The following is a 25,711-nucleotide window of genomic DNA, read 5'->3' on the forward strand; positions in this document are numbered from 1 at the left end:
AACTGAGGTTAAATAACACAGAAACACGTGGCGCAAGCAGAGTGCCCGGTTCCTTGTCGAGCTGTCAGGGGCTGCCGAGATGACAACAATATCTGTTCTAACTCTACAATGTAAAATAACTAAATAAAATTTTAAAAATCGAAAAATAAAAAAAAAAAAATTGAAAAGTTCCCAAAACTGATAATCTTGAACACATTGAGAAATCGAAAACTTAAAAAATCGGGAAATCTAAAAATCGAAAAGTCGAAAAATTTTAAAAATCGAAAAACCAAGATGGCAAAATTAAAAAATCGAAACATTGAAAAATGGAAATATTGAAATGAAAAATCGATAAATCGAAAAATCTAAAATTTAAAACATTGAAAAATTCAAATATAGAAAAATTGTAAAATCGAGGAATCCAAACATGGAAAAATCAAAAAAATTAAAATTGGAAAATCTCAAATTTCAAAATCGAGAGAGTGAACAATAGGACAATTGAAAAATCGAAACATCGTAAAATGAAAAAAAAATGGAAAATCGAAAATTTAAAAATTCCGAAAATTGAAAAATTGAAATATAGAAGAACTGAAAACACGAGAAATCGAGAAACCTGGAATTTTAAAAATTGAAATAAAATACCAAAAAGTTGAAACATTGAGAAATAAACGTACCTATAAAAGAGATGAAAAACTGAAAACCTGAAGTTTAAAAAACGAAAATCCAAAAAGTGAAAAGTCGAGAAATCGAAAAATTCAGAAGAATTGAAAAATAGAAGAAAAATTGAAAAATCAAAGACCTGAAAATCGAAAAATTGAAGAACTGAAGAACTGAAAGATCGAAACTTTGGAAGTCGAGAAATGAAATATACATATACATATAAAATAAAAATACTGAAAAACTGAAAATTGAAAAAATCGAGAAATCGAGGAGTTGAAAGCCAAGAAGAAAAGTTAAAAATTGAAAAATTGATAGATCAATAAACTGAACAATCAAAACATACAAACATCTGAACTCGATAAATCGAGAAATCAAAAAATTGAAAAACCGAAAATTTAAAAATTCGGGAAAATTGAAATATAGAAGAACTGAAAACTGGAGAAATCGAAAATCTGGAATTTTAAAAATTGAAAAATTAAAATATTGAAAAGTTAAAAAATTGAGAAATCGAAGCGTAGAACAGTAGAAAAATTGAAAAATCCCATAGCTAAAAGAATTGGGAAATTGAGAAATCGAAAAACTAGAACAGCAAAATCGAAAAATCGTAAGCCAAAAAAATCGAAAAATTGAAGAAGTAAAAAATCGAAAAAAACTGAAAATTTAGAATAGTCAAAATTTGAAAAAATTGAAAAATCGAAATATTTAAAAACCGTAAAATTGAAGAGGATAAAAATTGAGAAATCGCATCATTGAAACATCGGAAAATTGAGAAATCGAAAAATAAAAAAATCGAGTAATCGAAAATTTGAAGAATGGAAAAATTGAAAAAGTCCAAAATTGAAATATTGAAATGAACAATTGGAGAATTGAAAAATCGAAACATCGAAAAATTGGAAAATCGAAAAATGAAACAAATGGAAAATCGAAAATTTAAAAATTCCGAAAATTGAAAATTGAAATATAGAAGAACTGAAAACGCGAGAAATCGAAAAACCTGAAATTTTAAAAATTGAAAAGTTAAAATATCAATAAGCTGAAACATTGAGAAATACAGTTGAAAAATTGAAAAATCGGAGGTTGAAAAAACGAAAATCCAAAAAGTGAAAAGTCGAGAAATCGAAAAATCCAGAAGTCGAAAAATCGAAGAGTCGAAATACTAAAAAATTAAAAAATATGTAGAAGAAAAATTGAAAAATCAAAAACCTGAAATTCGAAAAATTAAAAAACTGAAGAACTGAAAGGACGAAACTTTAGTAAGTCGAGGAATGGGAAAATCAAAAAATTTTGCAACGTCAAAATTTGAAAAACTGAAAAATAAAAATACTGAAAAACTGAAAAATGAAAAAATCAGGAAATCGAGGAGTCGAAAGCCGAAAAGAAAAGTTAAAAATTGAAAAATTGATAAATCAAGAAACTGAACAATCAAGACATCGAAACATCTGAATTCCATAAATCGAGAAATCAAAAAATTAAAAAATCGAAAATTAAAAATTCGGAAAAATTGACATATAGAAGAACTGAAAACTGGAGAACCTAAAATTTTAAAAATTGAAAAATTAAAACATCGAAAAGTTAAAAAATTGAAAACTCGAAGCGTAAAACAGTCGAAAAATTGAAAAATCCCATTACTGAAAGAATATTCATAAAATTGGGAAATTAAAAAATTGTGAAATTGAGAAATCGAAAAACTAAAACAGCAGTCGAAAAATCGTAAGCCTAAAAAATCGAAAAATTGAAGAAGTGAAAAATCGAAAAAAAACTGAAAATTTAGAATAGTCAAAATTTGAAAAAATTGAAAAATCGAAATATCTAAAAACCGTAAAATTGAAGAGGATAAAAATTGAGAAACTGAAAACACGAGAAATCGAAAAACCTGAAATTGTAAAAATTGAAAAGTTAAAATATCAATAAGCTGAAACATTGAGAAATAGAGTTGAAAATTTGAAAAATTGATAGATCAAGAAACTGAACAATCAAAACATCGAAACATCTGAATTCGATAAATCGAGAAATCAAAAATTTGAAAAATCGAACATTTAAAAATTCGGGAAAATTGAAATATAGAAGTACTGAAAACTCGAGAAATCGAAAAACCTAGAATTTTAAAAACTGAAAAATTAAAACATGGAAAAGTTAAAAAATTGAGAAATCGAAGCATAAAACAGTCGAAAAACTGAAAAATCTAAATTTTAATGATAAATTGAAAATCCAAAAAGTAAAAAATCGAGAAATGAAAAAAAATCCAGGAGTCGAAAAAACCGAAATATTGAAAAATCCCATAACTGAAAGAATATTCATAAAATTAGGAAATTAAAAAATTGGGAAATTGAGAAATCGAAAAACTAAAACAGCAGTCGAAAAATCGTAAGCCTAAAAAATCGAAAAATTGAAGAAGTGAAAAATCAAAAAACTGAAAATTTAGAATAGTCAAAATTTGAAAACATTGAAAAATCGAAATATTTAAAAACCGTAAAATTGAAGAGGATAAAAATTGAGAAATCGTATTATTGAAACATCGGAAAATTGAGAAATCGAAAAATAAAAAAATCGAGTAATCGAAAATTTGAAGAATGGAAAAATTGAAGAAGTCCAAAATTGGAATATTGAAAAATTGAGACATCTAAAGTTGCAAAATCGAGAAATCGATAAATGGAAATATTGAAATGAAAAATCGATAAATCGAAAAATCGAAAATTTAAAACACTGAAAAATTCAAATATAGAAAAAATGTAAAATTGAGGAATCCAAACATGAAACAATCAAGAAAATTGAAATAGGAAATTCGAGAAAGTGAACAATCGGACAATTGAAAAATCGAAACATCGAAAAATTGGAAAATCGAAAAATGAAAAAATGGAAAATAGAAAATTTCAAAATTCCGAAAATTGAAAAATTGAAATATAGAAGAACTGAAAACAAGAGAAATTGAAAATTCCAGAAGTCGAAAAATCGAAAGTCGAAATACTAAAAAATTGAAAAATAGAAGAAAAATGGAAAAATCAAAAACATGAAAATCGAAAAATTGAAGAACTGAAAGACTGAAACTTTGGGAAGTCGAGAAATGGGAAAGTCAAAAAATTGAGCAACGTCAAAATTTGAAAAACTTAAAAATAAAAACACTGAAAAACTGAAAAATGAAAAAATCGAGAAATCGAGGAGTCGAAAGCCGAGAAGAAAGGTTAAAAATTGGAAAATTGCTAAATCAAGATACTGAACGATCAAAACATCTGAATTCGATAAATCGATAAATCGAGAAATCAAAAAATTGAAAAATCGAAAATTTAAAAAATTGAGAAATCGAAGCATAAAACAGTCGAAAAATTGAAAAATCTAAATTTTCGAGAAATCAAAAAAAATCCAGGAGTCGAAAAAACTGAAATATTGAAAAATGCCATAACTGAAAGAAATATTAAAAATTGGAGAATAACTATAACAGCAAAGGTGAAAAACGTAAGCCTAAAAAAATCGAAAAATTGAAGTAGTGAAAAATCGAAAATTTAGGAAGTCAATAAATGGGAAAATAAAAAAAAGATTACTTCAGAAATCGGAAAACTGAAAATTTAGAATAGTCAAAATTCGAAAAATTGAAAAATCGAACTTAGGCATTTATTATCATCATATCATCACCACATCACCGAGATAAACTCTGAAGGCTAATTGTTTTAAGTAACCAGTGACTTGAATCTTCTTAAATTCTTTGTTTGAATCGTTGATAAAGTGTGGCATAATTTAACATCACGTAAATTCTTTGTTCTGGCAGCGGCCATGTTGAAAAGGTATTTTCAGACCGAGCAAATGTTTGAACTGTAAAATCTTGTTAAACAAATTAACAACAGTGTGCATCATGTGGGGCGCGCATTTTATTCCTTTGATTTGCACAACGCCATAGGATTGAGCACGTTTTGAACCTCCAGATTGTCTGCTATGTTTTTTTGGGTTTGGGGGAATGTAAAACGATAACTCGAATGGACACAAAATATTAATCTCATGTAAATTTGTTAACTTCACAATTTTAATAATAATAATAATAATAAATGTTTATTGCTCTTTTTTCTTGTAAATATTTTGTTGATTAATGTGTCACTTGTTCAGTTGTAGTTTAAAGTCAGAGTTATAGAAATCGCACACTTAAATAGAACCGAGGTTAAATAACACAGAAACACGTGGCGGAAGCGGAGTGCGCGGTTCTTTGTCGAGCTGATGCAGGTTTGAATAGTAGTCAGGGGCTTCCGAGACGCAACCGCGAATATGCGACTGTAAAAGCCTGCTCGTACGACATGTTCGTCATGGAAATGTGCTTACGGCAGTGCTTGCGAATCACCGTAATGGGTAGTAGAACAGCCACAAAATAAATAAAAAAAATATTAAAAAATATAGAAAAACATATTATAATAAATGTAAATAATAATATTTTTCAAGAGATTAACTAGTTAGTCAATAAAATAGCTAGCTAATAGAGTAATAGAATACACGGACTAGCCCCGCCCACCCGCCCTCTATTTTCTTAGCGGATATGCCATATGCCAAAATCAGTCTTATCTTAGCAGCTACTAGCCCCGCCCACCCATACTATAATACAAAGAGCAATAATACAATACTATACAATAAAAATACCGAGAAAGTGAAAACAACGATAAACTAAACAATGTTCTGATAAACAAAATTAATGTTATCGACTTTTGACCTCCGAACTCACCATGAACTAGAGTTTGCATCTTTTAAATAATCCCGAATGACTTTCAGTTAAACACGTTGAAAACGATTGGCAAAATGTGGTGTACTTTTGTCTTCGTGTCGATCATCGTTGTAGTGTGTAACTGTGAGCAGGTAGGTATTTATGACCAACTACGGTCATATTTTACAGCAGATTTCGTATTCTTCCAGATTTCTATTAGCTCCACAATCACCCCTGACACCGAACGCCAAAAACTAATAAATATTCTGAACACCTTGAACGAGAAAGTGGAACTACAATCGACAATCAGAGAAATTAATCACCGTTTAGAAAATCTAGAAAAGCAGTTCACTTCTGTAGCCGCCTCTTGTGAAATCAGTCGTCATTTAGAAAAACCGAAGCCAACACTGGTGACAACTGATTCTACGAAAATCAATAAAACGAAAGAAATTGTCGAAAGTTTAAAGAAAATGGAGCTGCAAATCACGGAATTGAAAAATTCAGGAGAAACTTTCCCCACAGGAAAGACTATTCCAGAAAACTGCCTAGAAGTAAAAAAGCGTGGAAATAACGTCACTGGCGTTTTCCTAATCAAACCCAAATTCGCGTCTGCCCCTTTTCTGGCGGTTTGTGATTTGACCACGAGAGGTGGCGGATGGACCGTCATTCTAAACAGATTCGATGGAAAAGTGGATTTTTATTTAGGTTGGCAGAGCTACAAAGTCGGGTTTGGGAATCTAGCTGGAGAGTTCTGGTTAGGTTTGGAAAACATTCATCAATTATCTGGTAAGTCTAGGTTTCTGTAGGTCAAGAAATAACAACTGTTTGTTAGGTTACCAAGTCAACGAGCTACTAGTCGAACTAGTGGAGTCCGACAACAAAGAAACTTTTGCTAGTTATGACCATTTTAGTGTTGGTAGTGAAGTGGAAGGTTATGCTTTGAAAACGCTGGGAGGGTTTAGTGGAACTGCGGAAAATTCGTTTGCCTATCATGGTGGTTTCAAATTTACTACTAAGGACAAAGACCAAGATTTACATACAGGAGTAAATTGTGCACAATCGTATAGTAGGTAGCGCTGTACTTGAAAATCGTTAAGTGTGGTGGTGATTTTTTAGGTGGAGCTTGGTGGTATGGTGAATGCCACCATAGTCAACTGACTGGTCTTTACAAAGGAGCCACAGACAAATACAAAGGAGTTCGATGGGGGGAGAGGTTTTATCTGAAAAAGGCCAGAATGTTGATTAGACCACAACTGGATCTCTCCTTGACACTATGAAGACTTGGTACCTCGACAAACGGCTTTACAATGTGTTAATCTTTTCTTTTTTTTGTAATTATTGCATTTATAGAAGCATTTGTATATCTACAAGAGCATTCTTGAAAACTCCATCACTAAATTAACCAATAAAACTGATTTATTTGATCGTTTTCCATGTTGGGACTGACGCTAACACGTGTAAATTTGATTCATTGTTTGTAAATTCACAGTTCATGTTAGGATTTTAATCGTTAACTAAGTCTAACACAAATTAACGCTGAAATTTCACTTTTTAAATTCATCCAATAACTCGAATGGACACAAAATATTAATCTCATGTAAATTTGTTAACTTCGCAATTTTTCTCTATCTCACAATTTTAACTTACGTAAATTTTCATGCTCTGCAGTTCCTAATCTCACGTAACTTTTTATAATCACCAGATCTTTTTTTGTTTTTATAAATCTTTGCTAGTTTTTTTTTCTTGTAAATATTTTGTTCATTGATGCTTAAATGGAACTGAGGTTAAATAACACAGAAACACGTGGCGCAAGCAGAGTGCCCGGTTCCTTGTCGAGCTGTCAGGGGCTGCCGAGATGACAACAATATCTGTTCTAACTCTACAATGTAAAATAACTAAATAAAATTTTAAAAATCGAAAAATAAAAAAAAAAAATTGAAAAGTTCCCAAAACTGATAATCTTGAACACATTGAGAAATCGAAAACTTAAAAAATCGGGAAATCTAAAACTCCAAAAGTCGAAAAATTTTAAAAATCGAAAAAACAAGATGGCTTAATTAAAAAATCGAAACATTGAAAAATGGAAATATAGAAATGAAAAATCGATAAATCGAAAAATCTAAAATTTAAAACGTTGAAAAATTTAAATATAGAAAAATGTAAAAAATGAAAAAAATTAAAATTGGAAAATCTCAAATTTCAAAATCGAGAGATTGAACAATCGGACAATCGAAAATTTAAAAATTCCGAAAATTGAAAAATTGAAATATAGAAGAACTGAAAACACGAGAAATCGAAAAACTTAAAGTTTTAAAAATTGGAAAGTTAAAATATCAATAAGTTGAAACATTGAGAAATAGACGTACCCATAAAAGAGATGAAAAATGGAAAATCTGAAGTTTAAAAACGAAAATCTAAAAAGTGGAAAGTTGAGAAACCGAAAAATCCAGCAGAATTGAAAAATAGAAGAAAAATTGAAAAATCAAAAACCTGAAAATCGAAAAATTGAAGAACTGAAGAACTTGAAGATCGAAACTTTGGGAAGTCGAGAAATGGGAAAATCAAAAATTTAGCAACGTCAAAATTTGCAAAGCTGAAAAACTGAAAAATAAAAATACTGTAAAACTGAAAAATGAAAAAATCGAGAAATCGAGGAATCGAAAGCCGAGAAGAAAAGTTAAAAATTGAAAAATTGATAAATCAAGAATATGAACAATCAAAACATCGAAACATCTGAATTCGATAAATCGAGAAATCAAAAAATTGAAAAACCAAAAATTTAAAAATTCGGGAAAATTGAAATATAGAAAAATTGTAAAATCGAGGAATCCAAACATGAAAAAATAAAAAAAATTAAAATGGGAAAATCGGGAGATTGAACAATCGGACAATTGGAAAATCGAAATATTGAAAAATTGGAAACTCGAAAAATGAGAAAAATGGAAAATCGAAAATTTAAAAATTTCGAAAATTGAAAATTGAAATATAGAAGAACTGAAAACATGAGATATCGAAGAACCTGAAATTTTAAAAATTGGAAAGTTAAAATATCGATAAGTTGAAACATTGAGAAATAGACGTATACTTATAAAGGAGATGAAAAATTGAAAATCTGAAGTTTAAAAACGAAAATCCAAAAAGTGAAAAGTCGAGAAATCGAAAAATCCAGAAGAATTGAAAAATAGAAGACAAATTGAAAAATCAAAAACCTGAAAATCCAAAAATTGAAGAACTGAAGAACTGAAGATCGAAACTTTGGGAAGTCGAGAAATGGGAAAATAAAAAAATTTAGCAACGTCAAAATTTGAAAGACTGAAAAATAAAAATACTAAAAAGCTGAAAAATAAAAAAATCGAGAAATCGAGGAATCGAAAGCCGAGAAGAAAAGTTCCAAATTGAAAAATTGATAAATCAAGAAACTGAACAATCAAGACATCGAAACATCGGAATTCGATAAATCGAGAAATCAACAAATTGAAAAATCTGAAATTTAAAAATTCGGGAAAATTGAAATATAGAAGAACTAAAAACTGGAGAAATCGGAAAACCTAGAATTTTAAAAATAGAAAAAAAATTGGTCTAAAGAGTTTAGACAGTACTTCCCTCGATGTCGGAAACTTGACGACTGCATGCCTATTGTGTTTTTTTTTCTCATTACATTTTTGTAGTGGGAATTTAAAAAAAAAATGTGATGACGTCATCAACATTTTTGCAAGGACACGTATATCAGTTGGGATAGATGTAGTGTAATACTAAGAATAAAATTATTGTATTCCCAAATTTTCGGGAAAATGAATTGGGTCGTTTTGAATATTGATTTCTTATAATCAATAAAATAACGAAACAATTTACTCACGTATACGGCGCCGGTGTGTAATATCTAGAGAGCGGATTTCTGTCGGGCTAGGCAAGGCCAAACTAGGTACGGCTCGTACGGGATGCGAATTCATTGCGGTTGCGGACTGCACTTCGTTTATTTGAGATTAGAATAACGCTGTTTCGTTGCACTCTGCTGTTAATTCCCGTTCTCATTTACTTAGCCGTTTGATTAATAAATCGTTAATTATATTTATGGAATTAGTACTGATTAAATTCAGTGATTATCTATCACCCGCTACTGAGTCCCGGCGATTCAGCGCGTCCCCACCTATAATCGTGACGTAGCCCGGCAAAATTCCGCTGTAATATGAAAGGCAACTGAAAATCGTTTATGTATAAACATTCTTAATTTAAGATGACAAGCGTAACAGCATACGTGAGAGTCAAACAGAGAAACTGTAAACAAACGACCATAGGTTTTATTGCTTCGACTTCCGCTTATTATATAAAACATTGGGTTTTATTTTAATTCTTGACGGTGAAATTCACAATTGGTTGATTATAAACATGTCTATTTCACATTCGCGGAACCAAGTGAGCGCATAAAACAAATGCAGGTCTGTAATGTTAAAGTCGATGTAAATAAGCGTGCTACCCTTATGTTTCAACCGAGTTTTTCCTTTAACAAATTTTGTGTCTACCAAATTGGGTTGGTTGGGGTGTAATACTAATAATAAGTGTTGCCTTTAATTTAATCAATAAAATAAATTGACTTCATTAATTTTTTTGAACCACCTCTTAAGAAAATCTAAAAAATATGAATGGAATGATAAATCACAAGTACAAACTCATCATATTTTTTGCATTTTAGATAGGATTTATTCAGCAAAATTTAAGGGTGACGTCATCAATTTTTTTAGGAGGGATGAACAAATACATTTTGAACAAAAGTTTACCATGCTTATAATAACTTTAAAATATTCCCAAGATTTCAAAGCATTCGGTTTTGTAATTCCTGATTAAATCGATAAAATAAATTCACGCTTTCATTAATTTTTTTGAGTCACCCTGCATATGCAAATCCAAAAATATGAATGGAATGATAAATCACAAGTACAGACTCATCATATTTTGTACATTTTAGATACGATTTATTCGGCAAACTTTTGAGCTGACGTCATCAGTTTTTTGTAGAAGATAACCAAATATATTTTGACTAAACATTTATTATGCTCTTTATAACCTTAAAACATCTGCAAGATGTCAGAGCATTCCGTTTTGTAGTTCCTGATTAAATCAATAAAATATATTTACGCATTCATTAATTTTTTTGAGTCACTCTGTATATGCAAATCCAAAAAATATGAATGGAGTGATAAATGACAAGCACAGACTCATCATATTTTGTACATTTTAGATATGATTTATTCCACAAACTTTTGAGCTGACGTCATAAAGTTTTTGGAGGGGATAAGCAAATATTTTTTGACTAAAGATTTATGATGCTCTTTATAGCCTTAAAACATCTACAACATTTCAAAGAATTCTGGTTAGCAGATTAAAAATTAAATTTCAAAATGTTGTTTTATAATTTTGATTTTTTTTCCAAAAATCTGGACGTTTCGGGTGAAAAGTCGATTCAGAGTTGTAAACTACATGTGTAGGACTATGTTATTTTATACAATTGAAAACCCATTTACTATGTACAATTTTGAAGTGACGTCATCGCATTAGTGGTGGGGATGATTAGACAAATTTTGGTTAGCGTTTTACCATCTACATGATATTCTTAATATAAGTACAAAATTTCACAACAATCGGTCGAGTACTTTCGGAGATTATCTGTCTAATAAAAATCCGGGACGGCAGACGGACGGACAGACGGACGGACAGACGGACAGACGGACAGACGGACAGACGGACAGACGGACAGACGGACAGACGGACAGACGGACAGACGGACAGACGGACAGACGGACAGACAGACGGAAATGGGAGACCTATTTCTTCGTCTTCTAGGGGTCATGAAAGATCGAGAAAACGTCAAAGTAGAGAGTCGACCGACGGACTCGATTACAATACTTCCTTTGCTTTCGCTCGGGAAGTAATAAAACATCGAAAAGTTAAAAAATTGAGAAATCGAAGCATAAAACTGTCGAAAAATTGAAAAATCCCGTAACTGAAAAAATATTCATAAAATTGCGAAATTAAAAAATTGGGAAATTGAGAAACCGAGAAACTAAAACAGCAAAGTCGAAAAATCGTAAGCCTAAAAAATCGAAAAATTGAAGAAGTGAAAAATCGAAAATTTAGGAAGTCAATAAAAGGCAAAATAAAAAAAGACTACTTCAGAAATCGGAAAACAAAGAATTTGGATTAGTCAAAATTTGAAAATGGAAAAATCGAAATATTTAAAAACCGTAAAATTGAAGAGGACAAAAATTGAGAAATTGAAATACAGAATAAATGAAAACACGAGAAATCGAAAAACCTGAAATTTTAAAAATTGAAAAGTTCAAATATTAATAAGCTGAAACATTGAGAATTTGAGTTGGAAAATTGAAAAATCGGAAGTTGAAAAAACGAAAATCTAAAAAGTGGAAAGACGAAATATCGAAAAATCTAGAAGCCGAAAAATCGAAAAGTCGAAATACTAAAAAATTGAAAACTAGAAGAAAAATTGAAAAATCAGAAACCTGAAAATCGAAAAATTGAAGAACTGAAGAACTGAAAGATCGAAACTTTGGGAAGTGGAGAAATGGGAAAATCAAAAATTTAGCAACGTCAAAATTTGAAACACTGAAAAACTGAAAAATAAAAATACTGAAAAACTGAAAAATGAAAAAATCGAGAAATCGAAAGCCGAGAAGAAAAGTTAAAAATTGAAAAATTGATAAATCAAGAAACTGAACGATCAAAACATCGAAACATCTGAATTCGATAAATCGAGAAATCAAAAAATTGAAAAACCGAAAATTTAAAAATTTGGGAAAATAGAAATATAGAAGAACTGAAAACAGGAGAAATCGAAAACTTACAATTTTACAAATTGAATAATTAAAACATCGAAAAGTTAAAAAATTGAGAAATCGAAGCATAAAACTGTCGAAAAATTGAAAAATCTAAATTTTCGAGAAATCAGAAAAAATCCAGGAGCCTAAAAAACCGAAATATTGAAAAATCCCATAACTGAAAGAAATATTAAAAATTGGGAAATTGAGAAATCAAAATACTAAAACAGCAAAGTCGAAAAACGTAAGCCTAAAAAATCGAAAAATTGAAGAACTGAAAAATCGAAAATTTAGGAAGTCAGTAAACGGAAAAATAAAAAAAGATTACTTCAGAAATCGCAAAACTGAAAATTTAGAATAGTCAAAATTTGAAAAATTGAAAAATCGAAAAATTTAAAAACCGTAAAATTGAAGAGGACAAAAATTGAGAAATTGAAATATAGAAGAACTCAAAACACGAGAAATCGAAAAACCTGAAATTGTAAAAATTGAAAAGTTAAAATATCAATTAGCTGAAACATTGAGAAATCGAGTTGAAAAATTGAAAATTCGGAAGTTGAAAAAACGAAAATCCAAAAAGTGAAAAGTCGAGAAATCGAAAAATCCAGAAGTCGAAAAATCGAAAAGTCGAAATACTAAAAAAATGAAAAATAGAAGAAAAATTGAAAAATCAAAAAGCTGAAAATCGAAAAATTGAAGAACTGAAAAATCGAAAAAACTGAAAATTTAGAATAGTCAAAATTTGAAAAAATTGAAAAATCGAAATATTTAAAACCCGTAAAATTGAAGAGGATAAAAACTGAGAAATCATATCATTGAAACATCGAAAAATTGAGAAATCCAAAAATAAAGAAATCGAGTAATCGAAAATTTGAAGAATGGAAAAATATTGAAAAATTGAGACATCTAAAGTTAAAAAATCGAGATTTTGAAATGAAAAATCGATAAATCGGAAAATCTAAAATTTAAAACATTGAAAAATTTAAATATAGAAAAATTATAAATTCGAGGAATCCAAACTTGAAAAAATAAAAAAAATTAAAATAGGAAAATCGGGAGATTGGACAATCGGACAATTGGAAAATCGAAACATCGAAAAATTGGAAAATAGAAAAATGAACAAAAAATGGAAAATCAAAAATTTAAAAATTCCAAAAATTGAAAAACTGAAATACAGATGAACTGAAAACACGAGAAATCGAAAAACCTGAAATTTTAAAAACTGAAAATTTAAAATATCCATAAGTTGAAACATTGAGAAATAGACGTAGTACCTATAAAAGAGATGAAACATTGAAAATCTGAAGTTTAAAAAACGAAAATCCAAAAAGTGAAAAGTCGAGAAATCGAAAAATCCAGAAGAATTGAAAAATAGAAGAAAAATTGAAAAATCGAAAACCTGAAAATCGAAAAATTGAAGAACTGAAGAACTATAAGATCGAAACTTTGGGAAGTCGAGAAATGGAAAAGTCAAAAAATTTAGTCGAAAAATCGTAAGCCTAAAAAATCGAAAAATTGAAGTGAAAAATCGAAAAAAATTGAAAATTTAGAATAGTCAAAATTTAAAAAAATTGAAAAATTTTATCATTGAAACATCGGAAAATTGAGAAATCGAAAATTAAAGAATCGTGTATCGAAAATTTGAAGAATGGAAAAATTGAAGAAGCCCAAAATTGAAATAATGAAAAATTGAGACATCTAAAGTTGAAAAACCGATAAATCGAAAAATCTAAAATTTAAAGCATTGAAAAATTCAAATATAGTAAAATTGTAAAATCGAGTAATCCAAACATGAAAAAATCAAAATAATTAAAATAGGAAAATCGAGAGATCGAACAATCGGACAATTGAAAAATAGAAACATCGAAGAATTGGAAAATAGAAACATCGAAAAATTGGAAAATAGAAAAATTGGAAAATAGAAAAATGAAAAAAATGGAACATCGAAAATTTTAAAATTCCGAAAACTGAAAAATTGAAATATAGAAGAACTGAAAACACGAAAAATCGAAAAACCTGAAGTTTAAAAACGAAAATCTAAAATGTGATAAGTTGGGAAATCAAAAAATCCAGAAGAATTGAAAAATAGAAGAAAAATTGAAAAATCAAAAACCTGAAAATCGAAAAATTGAAGAACTGAAGAACTGAAAGATCGAAACTTTGGGAAATCGAGAATTGGGAAAATCAAAAAATTTATACCAAAAAATCGAGAAATCGAGGAGTCGAAAGCCGAGAAAAAAAGTTAAACATTGATAAATCGAGAAATCAAAAAAATGAAAATCGAAAGTTTAAAAATTCGGGAAAATTGAAATTAGAAGATCTGAAAAGTCGACAAATCGAAAAACCTACAATTTTAAAACTTGAAAAATTAAAACATCGAAAAGTTAAAAAAATGAGAAAGCGAAGCATGAAACAGTCGAAAAATTGAAAAATCTACATTTTCGGGAAATCAAAAGAAATTCAGCAGTTAAAAAAACCGCAATATTGAAATATTCCATGACTGAAAGAAATATTCAAAAAATTTAAAGAAATTTAAAATTTGGAAAATTGAGAAATCGAGAAATAAAAAAATCGAGTAATCGAAAATTTGAAGAATGGAAAAAATCGAGAAATCGAAAAGCCTAAAAATCTCAATGCCGTGTTTGCGAAAGTCAGTTAATAGATAAATCGCTTAGGGTCGATACTGGCCTGAGTGCGCTCTGGTCTGTAGATCAAACAAGTTCTCAGGCGACGTCGTAGACTAGATTTAGGTTATCGAATTCCGCCGACTCTTTTACCCAAAACTCAGGTTGGATTATCTTTCTTTATAGTACTGGAAAATTCAAAATTTAGAAAAAATTAGGCGAACACAACTAAGGCTCAAATAAAAGGATTTTCTCAGACGCACATTTATATACAACTTTCATGCATTTATCTACAATCAAAATCTTTAGTAATTAAGATATTTTTTGAGAGACTCCGAGTGTTCATAATACCAACGAGGAATCCAGTTGTGGCTTAATCAGCATTTTGGCCTTTTTCAAATAATATCTTTCCCCCCAGCGCATTCCTCTATATTTGTGTGTTTGTTCTCTATAAACACCAGTGAGATGACTCCTGTGGCATTCCCCATACCACCAACCTCCATCTATCAAAGACAAATCACAATTAAGAATATTCAATTACAGTACTACTCACTGTCAGACTGTGCACAATTTAGTCCTGGATGAGGATCCTGGTCTTTGTCCTTCGTGGTAAATTTTAAACCAGCATGATAAGTTAGCGAATCTTCCGCAGTCCCGCTAAACCCTCCCACCGTCTGCAAAGCATAACCTTCCACTTCACTAGCAACACTAAACTGTTGGTAACTAGCATAGGCTTCTTTGTTGTCGGACTCCACTAATTCGACTAGTAGCTCGTTGACTTGATAACCTAACAAACAATTGGTAATTTCTTGTCCAACCAAACTTTAAACTTACCAGACAATTTATGAATCTTTTCCAAACCTAACCAGAATTCTCCAGCGAGATTGCCAAAACCAAGTTTATAGCTTTGCCAGTCTAAATAAAAATCCACACTTCCGTCGAATCTGTTTAGAATGACTGTCCACCCACCACCCCTCGTTGTCATATCGCAAACCACTAGAAAAGGGGAGTACGCGAATTGGGGTTTAATTAGAAAAATACCAGACACATTATTTCCACGATTCTTTACTTCTAGACAATTTTCCGGGATAGTGGTGGTTTCAGGTACTACCTTAGGATGGTTTTGTAGATCGGCAATTTGTAGTTCGAGTTTTTTCAATCTTTCGTCAAATTCTCTCGTAGAATCGGTTGTGTTAAGTGTTAGCTTCTCTTCGATCCTTTCCAATTTACGACTGACTTCGTTACAAGTAGTTCCAGGACTGAGTTTGCTTTCCGCGTAATGCTTGTCCAGATTTTCTAAACGATGGTTAATTTCTCTGATTGTCGATTGTAGTTCCACTTTCTCGTTCAAGGTGTTAAGAATGTTTCTTAGTTTTTGGTGTTCGGTGTCAGGGGTGATGGTAGAGCTAACAGAAACCTGGAAGAATATGAAATCTGCTATAAATATGACCCTAGTTGGTCATAAATACCTACCTCCTCACAGTTACACACTACAACGATGATCAACACAAAGACGAAAGTACACCACATTTTGCCGATCGTTTGAAAGCGTTTAACTGAAAGTCACTCGGGGTTATTTAAAAGATGCAAGTTCCAGTTCATGGTCAGCTCGGAGGTCAAAAGTTTACAACAATAATTTTGTTTACTAGAAATTTGTTTTGTTTATGACACACTGAAACGGGATTTTGCCACACACGTTTCTTTAAAAAAATAAAAAAATTTTTGCGATTTTAGGTTTCTGATAATCTTTATAAGATAGACAAGTTCGAAACTTATTGTGAGGTGGCACAAGGATCTGTATTAGGACCTATACTGTTTATTATATACACATAAAAAGTAAACGAATTTTAAAAATCATAATTATTTAATAAATTAATAAATCCATATGTAAAATAAAATTTGAAAATCAAAAATTGTAGAAACTGATGAAAAAGAAAAAATTTGAAAGGTGAAAAATTGACAAATTGAAAAGTGAAAAATTGCAAATCGAAAGATGGAAAAACCCAAAGATAGGACAATGAAAAAGCGAAAAACTCAATAAAAAAATAAAAACCCTAAACGAAAAATTGCAAATCGAAAATAAAAAAAATAAAAAAAAACTGAAACCTCGTGAAATTACAAATCTAAAAATTGCAAAATCTAAAAACTGAGATATCCAATAGTTGGAAAAAATTAAAAATTTAAAAATGAAAACTAGAGACGTTAGTTTTGGTGTTTCAATTTTTTAATTTTGCAGTTTTTCTATTTGTCATTTCACGAGATATTTTTCCATTTTTCAATGTTTCATTTCTTCAATATTCAACTTTTCGTTTAGGTTTGTATTTCCTTCATTTGTTCAATGTATTGGTTTCTTATTGTTTTGATTTTATATATATATATTTTTTTTTTCTTTGTAAAATTTTTCAGTATTTGGATTTTTCAATCTTTTGACTTGCATTTTGTCGGTTTTCAATTTGTCGATTTTTCAACTTTTAATTATTTTAAATTTTTTGATTTGCAATTTTTCTAGTTTTCATTTTAAATGTGTATTTAATAATATTTATGATTTAGAAAATTTACTACTTTTTCGGTTTTATGATTTTAGAACTTTTTCGTTTTTCGGTTATTGGATTTTAAAATTTTTTCACATATTTTTTTCAATGTTAATTTTTCAATATTTCGACTTTCAATTTTACGAAATTATAATTCGTGTTTACATTTTTAAATTTTTTAGTTTTTCGATTTTTCAATTTTTCATTTCTTCAGTTTTTCGATTTGAGTTTCTCGAGTTTTCATTTTTAGTTTCTCAATTTTTCGTTACAGTTTTCCATTTTCTTAATTTTTTCATTATCAAGTTTTACAATGTTTCGATTTTGTATATATATTTTTTAATTTCAATTTTTTTGTTTTATACTTTCTCCTTTTTCATTTTTGGGTTTTCAGTTTTACAATTTGGCAATTTTTTCTTTTTTTTTAAAGTTGTAAATTGAAACATTGAAAAACTAAAAATCGAGAAACTTCGAAAACCCGAAAATGTAAAACGATGAATTATGCAATCGTCAAAATTGTAATGTCGAAAACTGTATCACTGAAAAATCGAAAACCTGAAAAACTAAATATCCAGAAACTGAAAAATTAAAACCCCAAAAATTGAAAAATCAAATACATAAACGAAAAAAAATATATTAATACAATTATTGAAAAATCGTAAAAATGAAAAGTGAACAAACTTAAAAAATCATAATTATTATTAAATACATATGTAATATGAACACAAGAAATTTTAAAATCAAAAATTGACTAACTAAAACTAATGAAAATGAAAAAATTTGAAAGTTGAAAAATTGACAGATTGAAAATCGAAAAATTGCAAATCCAAAGATGCAAGAAATTTGCAAATCAAAAATTGTAGAAACTGATGAAAATCAAAAAATTTTAAAGTTGAAAAATTGGCATATTGAAAATTGAAAAATTGCAAATCGAAAGACGGAAAAATAAAAAATTGAAAAATCCAAAGACTGAAATCTCGTGAAATTACAAATCGAAAAATTGCAAAATCTAAAAATTGAGATATCCAATAGTTGGCAACACTGAAAAATTTAAAAATGAAAACTAGAGACGTTGGTTTTCATTGTTAAATTTTTATATTTTCGATTTTAAATTTTTCAATTTTTCGCGTTATATTTTTTGATTTGCTATTTTAAAAATTTTCGTTTTAAATGTGTATTTAATAATAATTATGATTTAGAAAATTTGATACTTTTGCAGTTTTATAATTTTAGAACTCTGCTGTTTTTCAGTCATTCAATTATAGAATCGTCAAAATTGTAACGTCGAAAACTGTAACACTGAAAGATCGAAAACCTGAAAAACTAAATATCCAGAAACTGAAAAATTAAAAATCCAAAAATTGAAAATTCAAATACATAAATGAAAAAATATATATTAATACAATTATTGAAAAATCGTAAAAATGAAAAGTGAAGTAACTAAAAAACTCATAATTAATATTAAATACATATGTAACATGAAAACAAGAAATATTGCAAATAAAAAATTGTAGAAACTGAAAATGAAAAAATTCAAAAGTTGAAAAATTGACAACTTGAAAGTACAAAAAGCAAAACAATGAAAAACCGAAAAATTCAAAAATGTAAAATGAAAACAAGAAATATTGTAAATCAAAAATTGTAGAAGCTGAAAATAAAAAAAATTTAAAGTTGAAAAATTGACAAATTGAAAATTGAAAAATTGCAAATCGAAAGATGGAAAAACCCAAAAATAGAACAATGAAAAACCTAAAAATTCAATAAGAAAATAAAAAACCTAAACGAAAAATTGCAAATCGAAAATTGAAAAATCAAAAAACTGAAACCTCGTGAAAGTACAAATCGAAAAATTGCAAAATCTAAAAACTGCGATATCCAATAGTTGGAAAAACCAAAAAATGTAAAAATGAAAACTAGAGACGTTAGTTTACGTTCTTAAATTTTTCAGTTTTCGATTTTAAATTTTTCACTTTTTCGCGTCTACATTTTTTACATTTTTTGTTTTGCAATTTTTCTAGTTTTCATTTTAAATCTGTATTTACTAAAAATTATGATTTAGAAAATTGACCACTTTATCAGTTTTATAATTTTAGAACTTTTCTATTTTTCATTCATTGGTTGAAACTTTTTTCACACAGTTGTTCGATTTTACGATATTCTAATTCGTGTTTACATTTTAAAATTTTTTAGTTTGTCGATTTTTAGTTTTTATTTCTTCAGTTTTTCGATTTGAGTTTCTCGAGTTTTTCATTTTTAATTTCTCAATTTTTCGTTTTAGTTTTCCATTTTATTAATTTTTTCATTATCACGTTTTGCAATGTTTCGATTTTATAATTTTCGTTTTTTTAATTTCAATTTTTTCATAGTTTCGTTTTCTCAACTTTTTTATTTTACACTTCCTATTTTTTCGTTTTTGAGTTTTCCGTTTTACAATTTGGCAATTTTTTCTTTTTTTTCGAAAAGTTGAAAAATTGAAACATTTCAGATCGAAAAACTGAGAAACGAAAAATTGAAGCAGTGAAAACTAAAAATCGAGGAACTTCGAAAATACGAAAATGTAAAACGATGAATTATACAATCGTCAAAATTGTAACGTCGAAAACTGTAACACTAAAAGAACGAAAACCTGAAAAACTAAATATCCAGAAACTGAAAAATTAAAAATCCAAAAATTGAAAAATCAAATACATAAATGAAAAAAAATATATTAATACAATTATTGAAAAATCGTAAAAATGAAAAGTGAACAAACTTAAAAAATCATAATTATTATTAAATACATATGTAACATGAACACAAGAAATTTGAAAATCAAAAACTGACTAACTAAAACTAATGAAAATGAAAAAATTTGAAAATTGAAAAATTGACAGATTGAAAATCGAAAAATTGCAAATCCAAAGATGCAAGAAATTTGCAAATCAAAAATTGTAGAAACTGATGAAAATCAAAAAATTTTAAAGTTGAAAAATTGGCATATTGAAAATTGAAAAATTGCAAATCGAAAGACGGAAAAATAAAAAATTGAAAAATCCAAAGACTGAAATCTCGTGAAATTACAAATCGAAAAATTGCAAAATTTAAAAAGTGAGATATCCAATAGTTGGAAAAACTAAAAAATTTAAAAATGAAAACTAGAGACGTTAGTTTTCATTGTTAAATTTTTATGTTTTCGATTTTAAATTTTTCAATTTTTCGCGTTATATTTTTTGATTTGCAATTTTTAAAATTTTCGTTTTAAATGTGTATTTAATAATAATTATGATTTAGAAAATTTGACACTTTTTCAGTTTTATAATTTTAGAACTTTGCTGTTTTTCAGTCATTCAATTATACAATCGTCAAAATTGTAACGTCGAAAACTGTAACACTGAAAGATCGAAAACCTGAGAAACTAAATATCCAGAAACTGAAAAATTAAAAATCCAAAAATTGAAAATTCAAATACATAAATGAAAAATATATATTAATACAATTATTGAAAAATCGTAAAAATGAAAAGTGAAGTAACTAAAAAACTCATAATTATTATTAAATACATATGTAACATGAAAACAAGAAATACTGCAAATAAAAAATTGTAGAAACTGAAAATGAAAAAATTCAAAAGTTGAAAAATTGACATCTTGAAAGTACAAAAAACAAAACAATGAAAAACCGAAAAATTCAAAAATGTAAAATGAAAACAAGAAATATTGTAAATCAAAAATTGTAGAAGCTGAAAATAAAAAAAATTTAAAGTTGAAAAATTGACAAATTGAAAATTGAAAAATTGCAAATCGAAAGATGGAAAAACCCAAAAATAGAACAATGAAAAACCTAAAAATTCAATAAGAAAATAAAAAACCTAAACGAAAAATTGCAAATCGAAAATTGAAAAATCAAAAAACTGAAGCCTCGTGAAAGTACAAATCGAAAAATTGCAAAATCTAAAAACTGCGATATCCAATAGTTGGAAAAACCAAAAAATGTAAAAATGAAAACTAGAGACGTTAGTTTACGTTCTTAAATTTTTCAGTTTTCGATTTTAAATTTTTCACTTTTTCGCGTCTACATTTTTTACATTTTTTGTTTTGCAATTTTTCTAGTTTTCATTTTAAATCTGTATTTACTAAAAATTATGATTTAGAAAATTGACCACTTTTTCAGTTTTATAATTTTAGAACTTTTCTATTTTTCAGTCATTGGATTTGAAATTTTTTTCACACAGTTGTTCGATTTTACGATATTCTAATTCGTGTTTACATTTTAAAATTTTTTAGTTTGTCGATTTTTAGTTTTTATTTTTTCAGTTTTTCGATTTGAGTTTCTCGAGTTTTTCATTTTTAATTTCCCAATTTTTCGTTTCAGTTTTCCATTTTATTAATTTTTTCATTATCACGTTTTGCAATGTTTCGATTTTATAATTTTCGTTTTTTTTAATTTCAATTTTTTCATAGTTTCGTTTTCTCAACTTTTTTATTTTACACTTCCTATTTTTTCATTTTTGAGTTTTCCGTTTTACAATTTGGCAATTTTTCCTTTTTTTTCGAAAAGTTGAAAAATTGAAACATTTCAGATCGAAGAACCGAGAAACGAAAAATTGAAGCAGTGAAAAACTAAAAATCGACGAACTTCGAAAACCCGAAAATGTAAAACGATGAATTACACAATCGTCAAAATTGTAACGTCGAAAACTGTAACACTGAAAGATCGAAAACCTGAAAAACTAAATATCCAGAAACTGAAAAATTAAAAATCCAAAAATTGAAAAATCAAATACATAAATGAAAAAAAAATATATTAATACAATTACTGAAAAATCGTAAAAATGAAAAGTGAACAAACTTAAAAAATCATAATTATTATTAAATACATATGTAACATGAACACAAGAAATTTGAAAATCAAAAATTGACTAACTAAAACTAATGAAAATGAAAAAATTTTAAAGTTGAAAAATTAACAGATTGAAAATCGAAAAATTGCAAATCCAAAGATGCAAGAAATTTGCAAATCAAAAATTGTAGAAACTGATGAAAATCAAAAAATTTTAAAGTTGAAAACTTGGCAAATTGAAAATTGAAAAATTGCAAATCGAAAGACGGAAAAATAAAAAATTGAAAAATCCAAAGACTGAAATCTCGTGAAATTACAAATCGAAAAAGTGCAAAATTTAAAAAGTGAGATATCCAATAGTTGGAAAAACTAAAAAATTTAAAAATGAAAACTAGAGACGTTAGTTTTCATTGTTAAATTTTTATGTTTTCGATTTTAAATTTTTCAATTTTTCGCGTTATATTTTTTGATTTGCAATTTTTAAAATTTTCGTTTTAAATGTGTATTTAATAATAATTATGATTTAGAAAATTTGACACTTTTTCAGTTTTATAATTTTAGAACTTTGCTGTTTTTCAGTCATTCAATTATACAATCGTCAAAATTGTAACGTCGAAAACTGTAACACTGAAAGATCGAAAACCTGAAAAACTAAATATCCAGAAACTGAAAAATTAAAAATCCAAAAATTGAAAATTCAAATACATAAATGAAAAAATATATATTAATACAATTATTGAAAAATCGTAAAAATGAAAAGTAAACAAACTTAAAAACTCATAATTATTATTAAATACATATGTAACATGAAAACAAGAAATACTGCAAATAAAAAATTGTAGAAACTGAAAATGAAAAAATTCAAAAGTTGAAAAATTGACAACTTGAAAGTTCAAAAAACAAAACAATGAAAAACCGAAAAATTCAACAACTGAAGAAAATAAAAAAACCTAAAGGAAAAAGAAGAAATCAAAAATTGAAGTGTCAAAAAACTTAAACCTCTAGTGTAATTACAAATCGAAAAATTGCAAAGTATAAAAATTAAAATATCTAATTGTTGGAAAAACTGAAAAATTTAAAAATGAAAACTAGAGACGTTAGTTTTCGTTCTTAAATTTTTCGGTTTTCGATTTTTCAACATTTTGGTGTTTCAATTTTTAAATTTTGCAGTTTTTCTATTTGTCATTTTACGAGGTATTTTTCCATTTTTCAATGTTTCATTTCTTCAATATTCAACTTTTCGTTTAGGTTTGTATTTCCTTCATTTGTTCAATGTATTGGTTTCTTATTGTTCTGATTTTATATATATATATTTTTTTTTCTTTGTAAAATTTTTCAGTTTTTGGATTTTTCAATCTTTTGACTTGCATTTTGTCGGTTTTCAATTTGTCGATTTTTCAACTTTTAATTATTTCAAATTTTTTGATTTGCAATTTTTCTAGTTTTCATTTTAAATGTGTATTTAATAATATTTATGATTTAGAAAATTTACTACTTTTTCGGTTTTATGATTTTAGAACTTTTTCGTTTTTCGGTTATTGGATTTTAAAATTTTTTCACATATTTTTTCAATGTTAATTTTTCAGTATTTCGACTTTCAATTTTACGAAATTATAATTCGTGTTTACATTTTTAAATTTTTTAGTTTTTCGATTTTTCAATTTTTCATTTCTTCAGTTTTTCGATTTGAGTTTCTCGAGTTTTCATTTTTAGTTTCTCAATTTTTCGTTTCAGTTTTCCATTTTCTTAATTTTTTCATTATCAAGTTTTACAATGTTTCGATTTTATATATATATTTTTTAATTTCAATTTTTTTGTTTTATACTTTCTCCTTTTTCATTTTTGGGTTTTCAGTTTTGCAATTTGGCAGTTTTTTCTTTTTTTTCAAAAAGTTGTAAATTGAAACATTGAAAAACTAAAAATCGAGAAACTTCGAAAACCCGAAAATGTAAAACGATGAATTATGCAATCGTCAAAATTGTAATGTCGAAAACTGTATCACTGAAAGATCGAAAACCTGAAAAACTAAATATCCAGAAACTGAAAAATTAAAAATCGAAAAATTGGAAAATCAAATATATAAATGAAAAAATATATATTAATACAATTATTGAAAAATCGTAAAAATGAAAAGTGAACAAACCTAAAAAAATCATAATTATTATTAAATACATATGTAACATGAAAACAAGAAATATTGCAAATCAAAAATTGTAGAAACTGAAAGTGAAAGAATTTAAAAGTTGAAAAATTGACAAATTGAAAGTTCAAAAAACAGAACAATGAAAAACCGAAAAATTCAACAACTGAAGAAAATGAAAAACCTAAAGAAAAAAAGAAGAAATGAAAATTTGAAAAATCAAAAAACTGAAACCTCTCGTGAAATTACAAATCGAAAAATTAAAATATCCAGTTGTTGGAAAAAATTGAAAAATTTTAAAACGAAAACTAGAAAGGTTAGTTTTCAACTTTAAATTGTTCAGTTTTAGATTTTGCAATTTTTCTATGTGCCATTTCACGAGGTATTCAATTTTTCCATTTTTAATTTTCTTCATTATTCAACTTTTCGTTTCGGTTCGTATTTCCTTCATTTGTTAAATTTTTCGGTTTCTTATTGTTCTGATTTTATATTTATTTTTCTTCAATGTAAAATTTTTCAATTTTTGGATTTTTCAAACTTTCGATTTGCAGTTTGTCGGTTTTCAATTTGTCGATTTTGCAAATTTTATTATTTTATTTTTTATTTTTCAGTTTTTCAATTTTACGATATCATAATTCGAGTTTTCATTTTTAAATTTTTTAGTTTCTCGATTTTCCAACTTTTAAAAATTTCAGTTTTTAGATTTTGCAATTTTTCATTTCTTCAATTTTTCGATTTGCAATTCATAGTTTAGGTTTTTTAATTTCATCAGTTGTTCAATTTTTCGGTTTTTCAGTGTTCTAATTTTGTAATTGTTTCTTTTCTATGTGATATTTTTCAATTTCTGGATTTTTCAATCTTTTGATTTGCTATTTTTCGGTTTTCAGTTTACCGAGTTTTCAACTTTTAAATTTTTTAATTTTTCGTTTTTTGAATTTTTCTAGTTTTCATTTTACATATGTATTTAATAACAAATGATGAGTTTTAAAATTTGTGCCGTTTGCAATTCTTCAATTTTCAATTTTTCAATTTTTCGACTTTCAGTGTTACATTTTTAATCGAATTCATCGATTTTACATTTTCAGTTTTTCCAGGTTTTTTAGTTTTTCAATGGTTCAATTTTTTCCGATTTTTTTGTATTTCGATTATCCAACTTTTCGAAAAAAATATAAAAATTGTAAAAAAGCACAAAATAAAAACAATTGAAGAAACGAGGAATTGAAAAACTGGAAAATCGATGAAATGAAATTTAAAAAATCGGGAAAATGAAAAATGAAAATCAGGAACATGGAGAATCGAAAAACGAAAAAAATCTGTGTTGACTTCATCAAGGACACGTATTGAATTGCCAAATTTTCGGGAAAATGGAGTAATTCGTTCTGGATTTATACATTTTGAGATGTTCTCCAAAAATATGGAAATTTATCAGATACATTATAAAATAAAAAAAATTATAT

At 27.4% G+C, this 25,711-nt stretch overlaps 2 protein-coding genes across 3 annotated transcripts; one reads left to right on the forward strand and one right to left on the reverse strand.

Annotated features, from left to right (window-relative positions):
- Positions 1-5,214: 5,214 nt before the first annotated feature.
- Positions 5,215-6,684, forward strand: LOC135131398 (microfibril-associated glycoprotein 4-like). The gene is made up of 4 exons (XM_064059143.1): positions 5,215-5,466; positions 5,524-6,100; positions 6,147-6,380; positions 6,431-6,684. Exons 1-4 carry the CDS (start codon positions 5,410-5,412, stop codon positions 6,589-6,591), a joined length of 1,029 nt encoding a protein of 342 aa, XP_063915213.1. The 5' UTR covers positions 5,215-5,409; the 3' UTR covers positions 6,592-6,684.
- An 8,332-nt stretch (positions 6,685-15,016) lies between these two features.
- On the reverse strand, positions 15,017-16,349 carry LOC135131367 (microfibril-associated glycoprotein 4-like). 2 transcript variants are annotated; one of them, XM_064059048.1, is made up of 4 exons: positions 16,242-16,349; positions 15,603-16,185; positions 15,322-15,546; positions 15,017-15,271 (listed from the first exon to the last, which is right to left on the reverse strand). In XM_064059048.1, the coding sequence occupies exons 1-4, from the start codon at positions 16,296-16,298 to the stop codon at positions 15,111-15,113; spliced, it is 1,026 nt and encodes a 341-aa protein (XP_063915118.1). In that variant the 5' UTR covers positions 16,299-16,349; the 3' UTR covers positions 15,017-15,110. The 2 variants fall into 2 exon arrangements, with proteins under 2 accessions (XP_063915118.1, XP_063915117.1); XM_064059047.1 differs by having other exon boundaries at positions 15,322-15,555.
- Between the last annotated feature and the right edge of the window lie 9,362 nt (positions 16,350-25,711).

Source organism: Zophobas morio, unplaced genomic scaffold (assembly GCF_036711695.1).
Source record: "Zophobas morio isolate AGI-343-1 ecotype UQ-CSIRO unplaced genomic scaffold, CSIRO_AGI_Zmor_V1 ptg000020l, whole genome shotgun sequence".
NCBI lineage: Eukaryota > Metazoa > Arthropoda > Insecta > Coleoptera > Tenebrionidae > Zophobas > Zophobas morio.

What these genes read in the sequence shown, in the direction of transcription:
- LOC135131398 (XM_064059143.1), top strand. Translation starts at nt 5,410, where the DNA reads ATGTGGTGTACTTTTGTCTTCGTGTCGATCATCGTTGTAGTGTGTAAC. An exon ending in TAGTGTGTAACTGTGAGCAG is followed by an intron (nt 5,467 to 5,523) that starts GTAGGTATTTAT and finishes GTATTCTTCCAG; the next exon opens with ATTTCTATTAGCTCCACAAT. An exon ending in AAACATTCATCAATTATCTG is followed by an intron (nt 6,101 to 6,146) that starts GTAAGTCTAGGT and finishes ACTGTTTGTTAG; the next exon opens with GTTACCAAGTCAACGAGCTA.
- LOC135131367 (XM_064059047.1), bottom strand. Translation starts at nt 16,298, where the DNA reads ATGTGGTGTACTTTCGTCTTTGTGTTGATCATCGTTGTAGTGTGTAAC. An exon ending in TAGTGTGTAACTGTGAGGAG is followed by an intron (nt 16,186 to 16,241) that starts GTAGGTATTTAT and finishes ATATTCTTCCAG; the next exon opens with GTTTCTGTTAGCTCTACCAT. An exon ending in AAATTGTGCACAGTCTGACA is followed by an intron (nt 15,272 to 15,321) that starts GTGAGTAGTACT and finishes TGTCTTTGATAG; the next exon opens with ATGGAGGTTGGTGGTATGGG.